At 35.4% G+C, this 17,155-nt stretch overlaps 1 protein-coding gene across 15 annotated transcripts in view; it reads left to right on the top strand.

The window, feature by feature from the left end:
- Window positions 1-17,155, top strand: part of NAA16 (N-alpha-acetyltransferase 16, NatA auxiliary subunit) — a 64,153-nt gene that overhangs the window by 8,084 nt on the left and 38,914 nt on the right. For 2 of the 15 annotated variants that reach the window (XM_019827309.3, XM_011289968.4), the window contains exons 4-9: window positions 1,218-1,375; window positions 3,436-3,570; window positions 6,162-6,315; window positions 10,347-10,466; window positions 11,535-11,561; window positions 12,982-13,077. In XM_019827309.3, the coding sequence (XP_019682868.1) occupies window positions 1,218-1,375; window positions 3,436-3,570; window positions 6,162-6,315; window positions 10,347-10,466; window positions 11,535-11,561; window positions 12,982-13,077 (690 nt within the window). The other 13 variants (XM_019827313.3, XM_011289993.4, XM_019827348.3 and 10 more) reach the window with 12 other exon arrangements.

Genomic DNA, 17,155 nt, shown 5'->3' with positions numbered 1-17,155 from the left:
AGAGAGAATGAATGGGGGCGGGCAGAGAGAGAGAGGGAGACACAGAATGGGAAGCAGGCTCCAGGCTCTGAGCCATCAGCCCAGAGCCCGACTCAGGGCTCAAACTCACGGACCGCGAGATCGTGACCCGAGCCGAGGTCCGACGCTTAACCGACAGAGCCACCCAGGCGCTCCCAAAAAGTACTTTTTTATTTTTTTATTTTTTTTTAACGTTTATTTATTTTTGAGACAGAGAAAGACAGAGCATGAGCGGGGGGAGGGTCAGAGGGAGGGAGACACAGAATCCGAAACAGGCTCGAGGCTCTGAGCTGTCAGCACAGAGCCCGCACAGAGCACGACGCGGGGCTCGAACTTACGGACCGCGAGATCATGACCTGAGCCGAAGTCGGCCGCTTAACCGACTGAGCCACCCAGGCGCCCCAACCCAAAAGTACTTTTTAAGGATGTGTCATCGAAACTGACTTTCATTTTTGTTTGGCTAATCTGTGTGCTTATTCACAATCTTTTCACATGTTGCCCTTGGATCTTAATATTTTATTCATCTAGGTATTGGCCAGTATTGAACATCAGTAGTCTAAGTAGTGTTTTCATGTATTTAGCTTAGGGTTCTCTCAAAATACTAAATACTTATTTCTTTATCTCAGTGCCTACCCCAGAATGAAGAGAAAGGGCATGTAAGTATGATAGTTTTTTTTGGCTCTAAGATATGCTCAGACTTTAATTTATAGTAAATAAAATTTTGTAGTTGTGTCACTATTGAATTAACTGATGGTTACGTGTTGTTTGAGAATTGATTGACTATAAACTAGATTTAAAAGATAGTTGGCAGCTTTTGTGTGTATAGTAATGAAGCATCAGTAAGTATTGAGGTGCTGGGGTGAGGAACTAAGGGGGCAAGAGGTAGGAAACGTGAGGAATTTTTACCAAGAATTTTCTAAGGTTACATAAATACAATGGAGAATTCCAAACACGTGTAAGTGGAGAGCATAGACTAATGAACCCCCATCACCCAACTTTAATAATTTAACAGTTGTCAGTCAGGACTAATCTGGTTTGATCTCTTACCACCTGCTCACTGTCCCCCTCCCTCTGACCCCAGATTATTCTGAAGTAAAATCCAAGACAACTTACCACTTCGTTAAGGTAAGCTTTATATTAGATATGTAGCATAGCATATTTTAGTATCTGTGAATGTCTCTATTTCCTTAACTTAGTAGGTTGGCATGTTTATGGACTCTTGCAACGTTCTGATAAGAAGTATGATGAAGCTATTAAGTGCTATCGAAATGCCCTCAAATTAGATAAAGATAATCTACAAATTTTGAGAGATCTCTCTCTGTTGCAGATTCAAATGAGAGACCTTGAAGGTTATCGAGTAAGTACTTTAGTCTTAAGTGTACGTGTTCTTACAACAGACATAATTTGAAAACATTTGGGTTCAGAATGAGATGAGCATAGGCCAAGACTATATAGATTTGATTGTTCATTATCATCTATAGCAGAAGGGGAAGGTCACCTGAGACATTCTTCCCCAGTTAATAGTTGTGGAACTACATAGTTAATCATAAAAAGAGGGTAACTGTTTATTCATTTAATGCTTTTTAAAAAACTAGACTACCTCCTATGTGCAAGGACTACCTCCTATTTACAGCTTTGGTAAACAAAGCTTTTATAATTGAAAGCTAAATGTAGGGATTAATTAGCTTTCTCTGTTATGGGTTAGTAAATATAAAATGATGTGGCAGGATCGCTATAAAGCAGTCTTTCTCTGGTCCAGACCTCTTCATACTGGCACCTTCCAATCTGCTGGGTATCTCCGTGTGCTTACTCCATTGAGTACCCTGACTTCAGTATGTCCACAATGGAATTCTCTCCCTTATATGAAGGAGACCACCAACTCTTAACAGTTCTCTTTAAATAAATTAAGTTCTTTCATTTACTTTTTACTTTTGTCTTCTACCATACAAATCCTTATACCCTGTGCCTAGATTTTTGCAGGTTTCGAGCATTCTGCTGAGCTTAATAAAGGTATCATTCTTCCAGATCATGATTTTTTCGTTTAGCCTAGGTGCGGTGGGAGTTAAAATCAGTTATCCATAGGAATGAGGCAAGGAAATTAAGAATATTGGCAAACTGTGCTTGCTAAAAGGGGTAGTGAAGATACAAGAGCAGTGGTTAGAAGTGAAGGACCTAAGGAACCAGAGGTACTGGTGGTTTCCCAGAACAAGGGTAGGAATGCCACTGAATAAGAGTGTTGGCCAGAGAGTGAGATATCTGAATTTATGATTTCTGGGTGGTAGTAAGGTCTAGGGTGTGGTTGCAGTAACGTCTCATGGGTCCCTGAAGTGGGGTAAAGGAGATCATTAAAGATGAGGAAATCTTGATTCTAAGACAATAGCTTGTTTTGGATGGGTGATCCACAGTGTTGCATTTGCAGCAGGATAGTGGCGGGATTTGGCAGAGAGAAGAAAACTGACCCAGACTTTAATGAAGAAAGGAAGTGACAGAAACAGTGGTAAAAAGGAAAGATGGGAGTAACACAGCTTAATTTCATGTGCCTAAAATGAACCAGGCACACAAGAGGAGAGGAGTGATACTGTCTAAATCGTTTGCTCAAAGATCTTTTTCTTGAAAAGACTGATCATGTTCTCCTTGTGACATATAGTGTGGATGGACTCACTTGGCACCAACAACAGAAGCTAAAAACACTACATTTTCAGAACTTCATTGCAGCTAGTGTTCTTTGTGAGACCCTGTTTCCCCACGCAGTTGTACGCACCTAAAACTCAGAGTCAATATGAGCTGTGAAGGGGTGGGGGCTGTGTAGGAAGGTTGTATTTTGTGCTAGTGAAGATGTCTGGATTCTTCGGGGTAGCCCTGGTGGAATTTCTGGGGTTTTCTCCCTAATGTCTTACGTTATTATTACACTGTCTTCAAGTGGCAGCAGTGTTCTGTTAGAAAATTCCAGGCTGGTGTTTGAGTGTTTGCTCAGGCTTTGTCCGCCCTGCTTCTGGAGCTTCTTGTAACAATGTGAATACATTATAATTTCACACAGTGATTTTATAAACAGCAGAATTTAGTTTAATAAAAAGGTATCTTAGTCTCTCTTCAAAGATGTTTAGTTACCAAAAGAAATATGCATTATATAAAAGTAATTTTATAAGGGAACCCAAAAGCATGGGCCCCAAGAATAGCTTTTTAGTAAAAGCTTTACAGTGAGCATTAACAGAGTATTCTAGAACTTAAGTAATTTAGATAAGAACATAAAAACTATTTCTATTTTATTCAGGAACTGATGTTTATTCCTTGAATTCATTAGAAAGGAATTAAAGGCATTAAATTGTTTTCTTACAGCTCTGTGTTGAAATACAAATATTTTAGAGACAGTTAAAGTGAAAAGAGAAAAAGACAATTTTTAATTATTTTTTTTTTTAGGAGACAAGGTATCAGCTTCTTCAGTTGCGCCCAACGCAGCGTGCTTCCTGGATTGGATATGCTATTGCATACCATTTGCTGAAAGATTATGATATGGCACTAAAACTATTGGAAGAGTTTAGACAAACTCAGCAAGTAAGAACTTCATTCTTACATTTTCTCCTACCCACACAAACTAAAATAGTTGACTTCTATATTGCCCTGATTCTCAATTATGCATTAAAGTCTTTGGGACTCATGGAAAAACTTAAAAAATTTTTGAAATAATTGGAAAAAATTAAAATACAGAATTCTTTTTTTTTTTTTATGCTTATTTATTTTTGAGAGAGAGAGACAGAGTGTGAGCAGGCAAAGGGCAGAGAGAGAGGGAGACACAGAATCTGAAGCAGGCTCCAGGCTCTGAGCTCAGCACAGAGCCCAATGCGCGGCTTAAACTCACAGGCTGTGAGATCATGACCCAAGCCAAAGTTGGACATTTGACTGACTGAGCCACCCAGGTGCTCCTAAAACACTGAATTCTTGATAGAGAATAAATATTATGAAAAATTTTGTACTCTGTTATTTTGATGATATTCAAATGACTAAAGAAAAGAATACATAAAAATGAAAATAGTTTTGTGATTACAGAATTATTCCTCATACATATAGCTTTATGTTTTATGTAAATATGTTAATACATTTTAATACACATGCAAAGTAGAAAAATGCAAAAAATATATACTATGCATCATTAGATAAATAGATGCTAACATTTTGCCACACTTTCTCCAGATTTTATTTTTTAAAGAAATATTTGGGGCGCCTGGGTGGCTCAGATGGTTGAGTGCTCAGCTCTTGATTTCGTCTCAGGTCATGATCCCAGGGTCATGGGACTGAGCTCCGCATTGGGCTCTGCACTGAGTGTGGAGCCTGCTTAAGATTCTTTCTCTCTTGGGGTGCCTTGGTGACTCAGTCAGCTAAGTGTCTGACTCTTGGTTTCTGCCCAGGTCATGATCTCACAGTTACTTGTGAGTTTGAGGCCCACATCAGGCTCTGTGTTGTGGCAGGGTGGAGCCTGCTTGAGATTCTCTCTCTCTTCCCTTGCTCTCTGATCCTCCCCCACTTGGGATATCTCTGTCTCTCTCAAAATAAATAAACTTTAAGAAAAAAAGATTCTCTCCCTCTGCCTCCCTCCCCTGCTTGCATGTGCATACTCTTTCTCACTCTCTCTAAAAAAACCTTAAAAATTAAAAAATTTATAAAGAAAGAAATACTATAGAAGTAGTTACAAAGTTCTCCCACATCCCTAGAGGTAGCTGCTATTCTGAAATTGTTATAGATCATTCCAAGTCACGTTTAGGTTATATATAAGCCCATAAAAATTACAAACTGTTACTTTGTGTATTTAAAAGTTGACGGAACAATATGCAGTGTTTTCGCATCTTGAGACATATCTGTGTTGATACATGTAGGGCTAGTTTATCCATTTTTAAAAAAAAAATGTTTATTTATTTTTGAGAAAGAGAGAGGGAGGGAGGGTGGGGGGTGGCAGAGAGAGGGAGACAGGATCCAAAGCAGGCTCTGTGCTGACAGTGGAGAGCCCAATGTGGGGGCTCAAACTCACAAGCCATGAGATCATGACCTGAGCCAAAACCAAGAGTTGGATGCTTAACCACCTGAGACACCCAGGTGCCCCAAGTTTATCTGTTTTTAACTGCTATTTGGTATTTCATTATATAAATAAGCCATAGTTTATCAATTCCACTTTTTCCTTATGCCAATACCACACTATCTTGATTACTGTTGCTTTATAGTATATTTGAAATTTGAAATGCATGTCCTCCCACTTTGTTCAAGATTCTTTTGGCTATACAGGGTTTCTTTTATTTCCATTTGAGTTTTAGGATTAGCATGTCAATTTCTGCAGAAAAGCTTGCTGAGAGTTTTATATGGATTGCATTGAATTTGTAGACCAATTTGGAGAAAATTGCCATCAAAACAGTATTGAGTATCCTGACCAATGCACAGGGTTTAGAGTGTCTCCATTTATAATAGATTCTTAATTTCTCTCAGCATGTTATCTTCAGTGTATTGGTCTTGTTTCCTAAATTTATTCCTAAATATTTTGTTCTTTTAGATGTTTTATCATAAATGAAATTGAGTTGTTGGTTTCTAGTATATGGAAGTATAATTGATTTTTGTATTTTGATCATGTATTCTGTCACCCTACTAAACGTTTTTATTCTAGTAGTTTTTGTTAAATTCTTTAGGATTTTAACCATTTTCATATTCTGTGGGTATAGGATTTGCTGACCTGAATCTTGACTTTGCCATAGGCAGAAGTGCCACCTTTTTGTTTGTTTTAAAGAATGTATTGGGGCACCTGGGTGGCTCAGTCGGTTAAGCGTCCAACCTTGATTTCAGCTCAGGTCATGATCTCATGGCTCGTGAGTTTGAGCCCCACATCGAGCTCTGTGCTGACAGCGCAGATCCTGCTTGGGATTCTCTCTCATTCTCTCTCTCTTCCTTTATGTCTGCCCCTCCTGCTTTCTCTGTCTCTCTCTCAAAAATAAATAAAATAAACTTAAAAAGAATATTAATTTTCTTCACTATTAATCACTCTTCTATTTGTAATTGCTTCTCAGTTGCTTTTTTTAATCTATGTGAGTGACTCTTCCGAGGAAGCGATTAAAGGTGTATAACTGTTTTATATAATTATATAAATAATTTTTGTTAATTTTTTTCAGGTTCCTCCCAACAAAATAGACTATGAATATAGTGAACTGATACTATACCAGAATCAAGTGATGAGAGAGGCAGACCTATTTCAGGAATCTTTGGAACATATAGAAACATATGAGAAACAGATATGTGATAAACTTTTGGTGGAAGAAATTAAAGGTAAGTTGACCTGCTTTTTCTTTATCAGTGGCCTCAATTAAAGAAAAGAATAAAAGCTACATACTTTACTCTGCCCTAGTACTTAAATAAGACTTCGTATGTAATAAAAAAATTTTTATTATTAATCTAATGTCTATTAAATTAATCCTCAGAATAATACCATGATATGGTTCTTATATTCATTTTAGAGAGGAGGGGCTGAGGAATCAGACTGGTTAAGTGCTTTGCCCAAAGTTATACAGCTAAGTAAGCTGGGTAAACCTGGATTTGAGTCTAGGGATTTTGGCTCCAGATTCCATTTTCGTAGGCAGTGTCTTATACTCCCTTCATACTTCTCACTCCCAAATATATATCCATGAAATGATGACACTGGGGTCATTATGAAAGTAAGATTGATTTATTTTCAATATGGGCTAATTATGAAGGCAGGATCCTGATAATAAATAGTTTGTTTAAAATGTTCATCAACAAAGGGTCAAGTACATTTGTTTAAAACAAAGTTTGCTCATCAGTTAACATTCTCTGAGCAGTACATAATAAAATGAACAACTAAAGCAATAATTAGCTTAAAACTAAAGTTTCATATAGTTGTGGGACTTCTAAACTTCATAAAAATAATAGCTAAGATTTATTTACTTTTCCTGCGTCTCAGAGTATGGTAATTGTTTAAACTTCTTTATTTCATTTAATTTTTTAGCACTTCTAACATGGGTAGATTATCCCCATTTTATAGTTGAGGAGACTAAAGTTTAGAGAGGTTAAAGACTTGCCCAAAGTCACCCAGCCTTTTAGGTGGTAGAGTTAATTTGTAAATACATCTTCCTGGGCTTCAGAGCCCTTATTTTATTTTAATTTATTATTATTATTATGATCATGATTATGATTTATTTTTATTTTATTGCATATTATTTTAATTTATTATTTATTTATTTATTTATTTATTTATTTATTTATTTATTTAACTTATTTTATTTACTTATTTTTTAAAGTAAACTCTATACCCAACATGGGGCTTGAACTCAGGACCCCAAGATCAAGAGTCGTATGCTCTACCAACTGAGCCAGCCAGGTGCCCCTACTTTTTTTTTTTTATTGTTGTTTGTTTTAAATTTAAAGTCTTCATTTTTATAGAGCCAATTTTACGTTCACTGCAAAATTGAGTGGAAGGTACAGAGATTTCACATATACTCTCTGTCCTCACACATGCACAGCCTCCCCTACCATTATCAACATCCCCCAGCAGAATGGTATATTTGTTGCAATTAGTGAACCTACACTGAATGTAATTACCACCCAAAGTCTACAGTTTACATTAAAGTTCACTCTCGGTATTATATACTGTCTAGGTTTTGACATATATCCACCACTGTAGTGTCATGTAGAGTAGTTTCATTGCTACACAACCCTCTGTGCTCTGCCTATTTGTTTGTCCTTGCCCCCAGCTCCTGACCACCACTGATCCTTTTACTATCTCCATAGGTGCGCCTTTTCCAGAATGTTATATAGTTGGAATCATGTAGTATGTAGCTTTTTTAGATTAGCTTTTTTCACATAGTAATTTAAGAGTCCTTCATTTCTTTTCATGAGTCCTTACTTTTCACTGCTATTCTCAACTCTTCTAGTTAATGTATAGAAACTTACGGATTTAATTTTTGTGAATAATACTAATGACAACACTATTTTTCTATTTATTTATTTATTTATTTATTTATTTATTTATATTTTTCCAAGTTTTTATTTAAAAAATTCCAGTTATACATATAGTTAACATACAGTGTAATAATTAGTTTCATGTGTGGAATTTAGTGATTCATCACTTATACACAACACCCGATGCTCATCACAACACGTGCCCTCCTTAGTACCCATCACTCATCTAGCCCATTCCACATGCCTACCTCCCTCTGTCAGTCCTCGGTTTGATATCTATAGTTAAGAGTCTGCTTTATGGTTTGCCTATTTTTCCCCCACTGTGTTCATCTGTTTTGTTTCTTAAATTCCACATAAGAGTGAAATCATATGGTATTTGCCTTTCTCTGATTTATTTTGCTTAGCATAATGATCTCTAGCTCCATCCATGTCGTTGCAAATGGCAAGATTTCTTTTTTTATGGCTGAGTAATAATATATACCACATCTTTATCCATTCATCAGTCGATGGACATTTGGGCTCTTTTCATTATTTGGCTATTGAACAACAGTATTTTTCAAACAGTGGTAAAATGGCGATAAATTATTTAATGTTCTGGTTTCTTTCTTCTATCACTTATAATTGATGGGAGCAAAGAAAATGGCAATTATTTTTATATTCTGTTGTATTATTGCTATTTCTTGATTAACTCTTAACTCGGGTTGCTTTCTCTCTCTCTTGTAACAGCAGTCCAGAATGCAGTGATTAAAAAGTAGATAAGATATAGTGAGATCAGTTCTAGTTCAAACAGTGTGCAAGTTGCAGTGTTGCCACATTCATCCATATGTTGCTAGTGAGGGGAATTTGGGGGCCATCATCTTGAATATAAAGCCAGTACTTTATACTGCTTATAGAGACAAGTTAGAGTATTATTTTTTCGGTGAACTTCGCAGGGCCCAGAGAGACCTTTGACATTTACACATTGATGTCTTTTGTAGTCCTTAGCATATTAAGATCCTTTAATAAACAAAAAATGTTAGAAATCTTCACTTACTTTATGAATATGCAAATGTATTTTTTGTTCTGTGTAGTCCTCTAGTAATAATCTTTGCCTGTGATGGTAGCAGAAAACAAAGGTTTTTGGAATTGAAATCTGTGTTGTTGTCTATTTACCTAGGGTAAGCCAGGTAAAAACTGGACTAGCCAGAAATTAATTGTGGAGGAATGTGGCATGTTTATACTTTTAAGTAGCAAACACTTGTGTGCATTCGTTTTGGGCCAAGCATTGTGCTAACTAACCAGTTTAAATTAATATATCACAAAAGCAGACAGAGGTAGTCGATATTTTATAGGTAAGTGGACATTGGAAGCTTGTAACATGCTCAGGGTCACAGAGTTAGAAAATGGTAAAGCTGGAAATTATATCGAGTTAGTCTTCTTCTAGAGCTTGAGTAATACATAAAAATAGTAAAATAATAGCATGTAATAACCACTTTAATATATTGTCCCCTCCCAGATGATGAAAGCTGAAATAATATGTCTGAAGACATTTCAAAGGTTTCTTCCTTTGAAATAGATTGGGGAAGGGGAAATAGCAATAGGAAGTTGAGGTATACTCTTTTTTGAGAATCTCTCTTTTACCTTGGATTACGTGCACTTTGTATTCTACCTGAGAAGTTTAGATACTCATTTTCCAAACCTACTTCCAATTTGTGTGGCTTGGTAAAAGGATTTGGACCCTAGGGGTGATCCACGTGTGAATCTGGTTTATGTGGTTTCTAGCTGTGAAGTGGTACTTAGTGTTTTTGCTTCACTGAGTTAAACTTTGGCAATTTTAGTGATGTAGAAAGGAATCTAAGAGAATTGAATGGAAAATTTTTAATATAGGAATTGATCAGGAAAAGTACATTCAAATCTAGCACTAGGAATGTAGGGATATTTCATTCGAATTACTTACCAATCTGTGTTGGGAGTCTTTAATTGTTGTTAAGGGTATATAAAAACGTGTATAATACAAATATTTTTACCAAGAACTTAATATACTATATGTATATTTGGAGTGTGGGAGGGAGCCAAAATGTTAGCTTATAATATTATAATTATAATTTTATATATAATATATATAATTAATAATTATATTAATATTTATTATGCTATTTATATTATAATTATAATATTAGAATGTTAGTATATAATAGAATGTGTAAATGAAGGTTCACTTCTGAAGACAAGCTGTGAATTAATCTGTGTTTAGTGGTATAAACTGCAACATGTCCCAAAGGGAAGCACATACAGTTTTTTCATAAATATCTAGTATGTTAATACTGCTTAGTGAAATCTATGAGATCAGAAAATTATTTAATGTTTGAGTAAAATGAATGTGAATTTAAACTTAATTTTAGGGGAAATGCTGTTGAAATTGGGAAGATTAAAAGAAGCCAGTGAAGTATTCAAAAACTTGATTGATCGGAATGCAGAAAATTGGTGTTATTATGAAGGCTTGGAAAAAGCTCTGCAACTTAGTATGTAATTATTTTTCTCCTCTACCTTATCTTCACTAGTGCTTGAAGTGAATGCAAAGTTGTAATAATATTTGAGGACAGATATTTTTAGCATTAGCATTTATTTTTCCATTTAGGAGAATTACAGGTTAAACATGGCAGTGAAGATGAGTTCAGATATTTATTTATACTTTAGTGATAAATGCTCACAGATAATTTTAAGTTCCTCGACCCATTAAAATGTTACCAATTTAGGCTAACTAGAGAGCTGGGGAGGAAAGTGAGCCGTTCCATTTCTGGGAAACGTAGTTATTTAGTATTTTTTAAAGAATTAGAGGTTTGTTACCCTCAGCCTTTAAACATAAGAATTAGGCCAAAGCAGTTTTGCTGCGGATATGTATTGTATAGCATCAGCATGAAAATTATCCTCTAAATTTCAGGCTGGGCTACTTTGCATAGAGCAAAATGTCACATATCTTCTTTTCAAATTAGGTAAACTATCCTTTTTGGAAATCCAGAATTGCAATTTTCCCTAGTATTTTCATAATTAAATGTTGCTCAGAGCAGTTAATATTCCTAGTATATTTACTCATGGATAAATACATGGCTGAAATAATTTTGAAAATGTGGCTCAAGGGTGTTGAAACAGCAGAACTTTTAAATTTAAAGATATGGTAAAAATAGGTAGCTACTCATACTCATTTATAGAAGTGTAAGCCATGAGAAAAATTTTTTGTTGTGTTCTCATCACTATGAATTACCAGGTTTTCTGTTAGTGTTTAAAATTTAATATCACAGGTCGTTAATTGTTTCCTTTAAATTGTTTTTAAGAAAATGATGAAAACAAAAATTATTGATTACATCAATAATTTGTATTTTTAAAAAATCAGGACAAAAGTTTTCTGTTTGAAGGTTGGAAATGCAAGATAACTGTGATGTTTTTCTTTAAACTATCAGTTACTGACATGTAGTTAATAATACAGATATTTAAATGTTTAGTAAGCTGAATATAACCTGTTCCATGTCAAGAACCATGCTTACTATAAAATACTTTGATTACAAACTAATTATATTACTTTATCTTTTTAGGTTCCATAGGACCTTTTCTCCCCCATGGTAAGTTCTGGAGCTCCAACTTGTGACTTCAAATAGGACATTGGAATGGTTTGGTTTTGTCTTAACTACATTTATAAGACTTGTTATATTTGGGATAGTGGGGAATTTTTTTTTCTTATATTCTTAGGATTAGGCTTAAATATGAGACCTGCCTTTTAAAAGCAGTAAATAGCCTTCATGTAAATTTTAGTATAAGGGTCCTTGATATTTCATGAAATCTCCAGATTGTTAACAGAATGTAAAAATTATCTTTCATGTATCCCAGGTTTTGAATCCTACCACATTGGAGCTCCAAAACATACTACTGGGGGAAGGAAAGAGTTTAAACAAAATCAAACATTACCTTTTTAAGTGTTACATTTATAGTCTCGATAGTGAACACTACATTTAGGATGGAGATACCTTGATTGCTAGCACCAAGGGTTCTTCTTACAAAATATTTCCATTTTCTGAGTTGAAATCAATTAAAAACCTTACAGTTTAAAATCAAATTTGTTTGCTTTCTCTTAAAATTCTGTTGTAAATTGTCTTATTGCTTATATGAAACAGTGCATATAATCTCTCTTTGTAAATTATGGTAGATATTATTTTAGAATAATGAACTGGACCCAGATCCTACCTTGCAAATTGTTATTGCAGAGTCACATGTAGTTTGTGTGTATATGTATATATGTATATATGTATATGTATATGTGTGTGTGTATATATATATATATGTATATATATATGTATATATATATGTATATATATGTTTTCTATTCAGTACTATAAAATTAATTTGGTCTTGGGAGGGAAGACCCAACCTTCTGTTAGAAGTATATTTTGTATCACTATATTTGGGAGAAATAATTTGCCACTTTAAACAATCTGTATGAATCGGATTCTTTATAATGGAGTTTCATTGAAGATTTTAAGTGTTAAAGCTACCTTAGAAATTTAGTTCACTTTTTAAACTATAAGACATTCACATTCATGATGCTGAAACAGTTGCTTTTTAAAACCTAATCAATGGGTGTTACAGCCTTTTGTGGGGAGGTGTGTAGGCTTCATCGGGCTAGAGAGTTTGTGTAAGATAAGTCTTGAAGGAGGACTTTCTTTTTCATGGGTTGTGCGCTAATGAATGGAAGTGCTGTGTATCTTGAGTCTCTGTGTCTTGCATGGGTATGATTTGAGTTGGTTTTAGAATCTGTTGTGATGAAAGAAGTTTTGGATTTATCTGGAGGTTGGGTTTAAAATGGTGTTTTGCTGATTATGTGTTTCACCACCACAGAGTTTTCATGTCATTCTTATAAAAATTGGGCACAGCTTTAATATTGACAATGCAATCTTTATTTATAACATTTTTAAAAAGTTTATTAGCATTTTTTCGTAGATAAAAAGTTCTGATGCTTTGAATCTCACACATATTTACTGATAATAGGCACTTTAGAAGAGAGGCTCCAAATTTATGAAGAAATTAGTAAGCAGCACCCCAGAGCAATTTCACCTAGAAGATTACCTTTGAATCTTGCCCCAGGTAATATTAGGATATCTTTTGTAACACTAATAATTATTTGTTATTCAACATCATTCACATTTAAAAAAGTTGTTTCTTGTACAGAGTTTATATCGTCACCAATCTTGGGGGTGGGAGTGATCAGTTATAAATTTATTATGCATGTGTTAATAAGAATGTTGAGCATATGGCTATATGTTTGTCTCAAGTATTTGAAATTACCTTTTTAGAGATTGTTTTTCTCATGTGACTTTAAAAATTAAACACTAGATTTAGAAGATCAATTAAATTCCCTAGAAACAACAAATCCTATGTGAGGTACTATGATTTAAGTGGTAGAAGTTTTGAAGTTTTAGGTCTTTTTTTTTTTAATGGTTTTTATTTATTTTTGACAGAGAGAGAGAGAGAGGGAAAGGATAGTGGGGGAGGGTCAGAGAGAGAGGGAGACACAGAATCTGCAGCAGGCTCCAGGCTCTGAGCTGTCCACACAGAGCCCAACGCGGGGCTCAGACTCACAAACCGAGAAATCATGATCTGAGCCGAAGTCAGATGCTTAACCAACTGAACCACCCAGGTGCCCCTGGGTCTTCTTTTTAGAGCACAAATTCAGAGAAAGAGTGGGGAGCCCTTTGTGTCCACCACAGTGTTTAAGAACGTTACTATTCTCTGTGAAGGCACTCTGTCTTCAGAGTTGTCTGCTTCCCTGAAATTCGCCTTTATCATGCGCTTGTTTTTACAGAGCTCCATGCATTTTGTAGCCTTAGAAAAACAACCCCCCCACCCCGTCCCTCCCTGCTTTTGTACATAATGTAAATTGGCGCACTATGGTTTGTATTCTGTGACTTGCTTTTATCGAACAGCAGTATATGCATGACTGTGATCCAAGTTGTGCAAGTGGTTGAACTCCTTCACTTTTGGGTCTAGAGGAAGTAAAAGTATATTAGTTCTTCAGATAGTTAACATCTGAAGATTTGTGCCTTTTTCTTAGAGCTGTCAGTTGTCTCTGTTTTTAGCTGGAGGTGCTGTAGATTATGAATTATTTGTTGGGACTTCTGGCATGTCTTCTGATATTAAGTCAGACCCTAGAAAGCTAATAGAACTTAAAAAAGATCTATTCTAGGCATGGGGTGCGGAGGGGGTATATTTTCTAATGAATTTTCACTTATAGTGCAGATAATTGGGTTATAATTTTCTTTATCTAAAGATTTATGGAAATTAAAAAGTTTTTAGTTACTGACTTTAAAAATGTATGAAGTACCTGTTAGAAATGTATCAGATAGTCAGTACGAGTTTATTGTAAACAGTTCATTTTCCACTAGTATGTCTTAGTTCCACAGATGATAAATGGTATTCTTCTGATGCTCTCATTTTTGTTTTGGCTTTATGAATACCGAAAGCAGATTTCCCTGATGTTTTTCCGGGAACATTATGCTCACGTGGCTAGTATCAGACTCGGTGGGGAGGGTACTGGTGTGCTGAGATGTTCGTCAGTCGAGTGAGTCGGGGAAACTTTGGATTGAACACAGCAGTCAGGTTTCTGTGGGACCTGTTAGAACGTTCATACCTGCATTGTGAATTTCTGAGATGGGATGTCCTATGCAAGAAGGAGCATTCCCATGTGTGTTTCATTGAGGATGTTTGGCTTCACATTTTTATATGTCTTTTTTTAAATAACAGCATTTGAAATAGAATTCACGTGCCATATAATTCACTTTTTAAAGTATGCAACTCCATGTTTTAGTGTATTCATGGAATTGTGCAACTATTGTCACGATCTGATTTCAGAAAGTTTTTGTCCCTCCCAAAAGAAACCTCACTCCCCGCACTTCCTGCGTCAGGCCGCACTCCCCCTGCACTTCCAGCACCAGGCGGCCGCTAATCTACTTCCTGTACCTGTGGAGTTGTCTGTTCTGGACGTTTCATACAAATGGAATCATACCACATGTGGCCTTTGTGTCTGGCTTCTTTTTTTTAAAATTGGTCTCCATATATAATGTATGTCTTGTGTCATGTTGTGGGTGGGGATATTCTCTTAGTTTGGAGTTTTCAGATGCATCTATGTGCCTCTTAGGAAAGAAGGAAAACTCATTTAACTTTATAGTTATTATTTTAATGTTTATTTATTTATTTTGAGAGGGAGAGAGAGAGAATCCTAAGCAGGCTCTGCACTGTCAGCACAGAGTCCCCATAGCGGGGCTTGAACTCACGAACCTTGAGATCATGACCTAAGCCAAAATCAAGAGTTGAACACATAACCGGCCGAACCACCCAGGCACCCCTAACTTTAAGATTATTAACAAGATATCTTAGTTCTGTTATTCCTTAATGGAACATGGAACTTCAAATTTACACTGCCTTGAGTTTTTCTCATAGTTAATAAAGTTTGCTAAAAACTCTTAGTACATGACAGGAAATATATTTTTATTGAAAGATAGCTTGGAACCAACTGTTGATTATAAAGTGCAATTTAGCTTTAAGTGGAATTATCTTGGACTCTCTGGGCACTCTGTCTTTGAAAGGCTAAAGGTATCTTTATACAAGATAGGGCTCAGTTGAAGGGTCTGATGGCACGGACTTCAAGGTCAACTTCAAGGTCACATCACTGTGAGGTTCTAACATCCATGGACTTACAAAGCTCCAGTGAACATATATAAAATCACACAGATACCTAATTGTACCTCTGTAGAAGCTAAATACTTCATGTTGTTTTGCCTGTCTAGAAATATTTTTATGTGTAATAAGAAAAGCATCTTGATATTGTCAAAAACAATAAGATTTTTATTCAAGAAACATGGAACTTGAGAATGCAAGGTGAAAGTTTTAAAAAAGAGTTTTCAGTTTTTAGTTAAAAAGGCTTAAAACTGTCAAGTAGTGAACACAGAACTCCTAAGTAGATTCTCCAACCGTTGAAAATATTAAGCGCTATGAAAATAATGCAGGGATATAGCTACTTTTCAAAAGAACTGGTTTACTTCATCATGTTCTATTAGTCTTCACTGGCCAAGGCAGGGGAGAGAGAGAAGGAGATAATCCAGAGTATTAAACATAAAGTTCTGATCAAATTTTACTCCATTCTTTTTCATTGGATTACTTACTATTGAGATATAATTACATATAACATTATAGAAGTTTAAGGTGTATAACTCTTGATTTGATACATTTATACATTGTATTATTACTATAGTGGTACCATAGTATGCTAGCTAACACCTTCATCAGGTCATATAATTATTTCTTTTTTATATTGACAACATTCTCCATGATTTAGAATAAATTCCCAGTGAATCACACACAGTCTGATCTTGCTGATTGTATTATTTTAGCACTGGTTTTTGAGACAGCAATTTTTATTGAATCTATACTACACATCTGGAGAAGAATTAGCATAGCATCTGTGTAGACAGATAACCTGTTTGGTAAGTGGTTATGCTAAGCAGGCACTTAATGATTGACAGTCTTTTTTTTTTTTTTTTTTTTTTTTACCCCTAAAGGAAACACTGTGGGGGGTACTAAAGATTATTTAAAAATAATTAGGAAGAAGAGAGATTATTTGCTTTTGTGAAGGGGTTTTTGTTATGCCTAAAGAAAACCTTATGAGCTGAGTCATGGTAAGTAATTTTAGAATATAGTATGTGACTGAGCATTTGAATAGCTGTCTGTAGGCTTCTTATTTAGATAATGCATTATAGTTCCAGGTAAAATGATTTTTTAAGTGGAAAGTTTTTCCTGTCCTTCCTCTGACCACCTCCTTCTCTAGTGGCTGCATTGTTACCAGTAGGTGGTGTATACTTCCATAAACATATTGTGCATATACAAGCACAAATGTGTGTGTGGGTTTGTGTATAGCTTTCTTTTTTTCTCCCTCTTTTGTACAAAAATGGTAGCATAGATTGCTGTGCACTTGGGTTTTCTTTCCACTTAACTCTGTGTCTGTGCTTTACATCAGCACATGAAGAACTTCCCCATTCTTTCTCACAGCTGCACAGTCTAACAGTTTAACGGGAGAAGGGACTTTCAAAATTATGGATAATTGAGAATGGACTACATTGTCTTTTAACTTCAATCTGCCAGGATGATCTGAATTGACTGAGAAAGTTGA

Source organism: Felis catus, chromosome A1 (assembly GCF_018350175.1).
Source record: "Felis catus isolate Fca126 chromosome A1, F.catus_Fca126_mat1.0, whole genome shotgun sequence".
NCBI classification, from domain to species: Eukaryota; Metazoa; Chordata; class Mammalia; order Carnivora; family Felidae; genus Felis; species Felis catus.
This window is presented reverse-complemented; position numbering and strand designations above follow the sequence as displayed.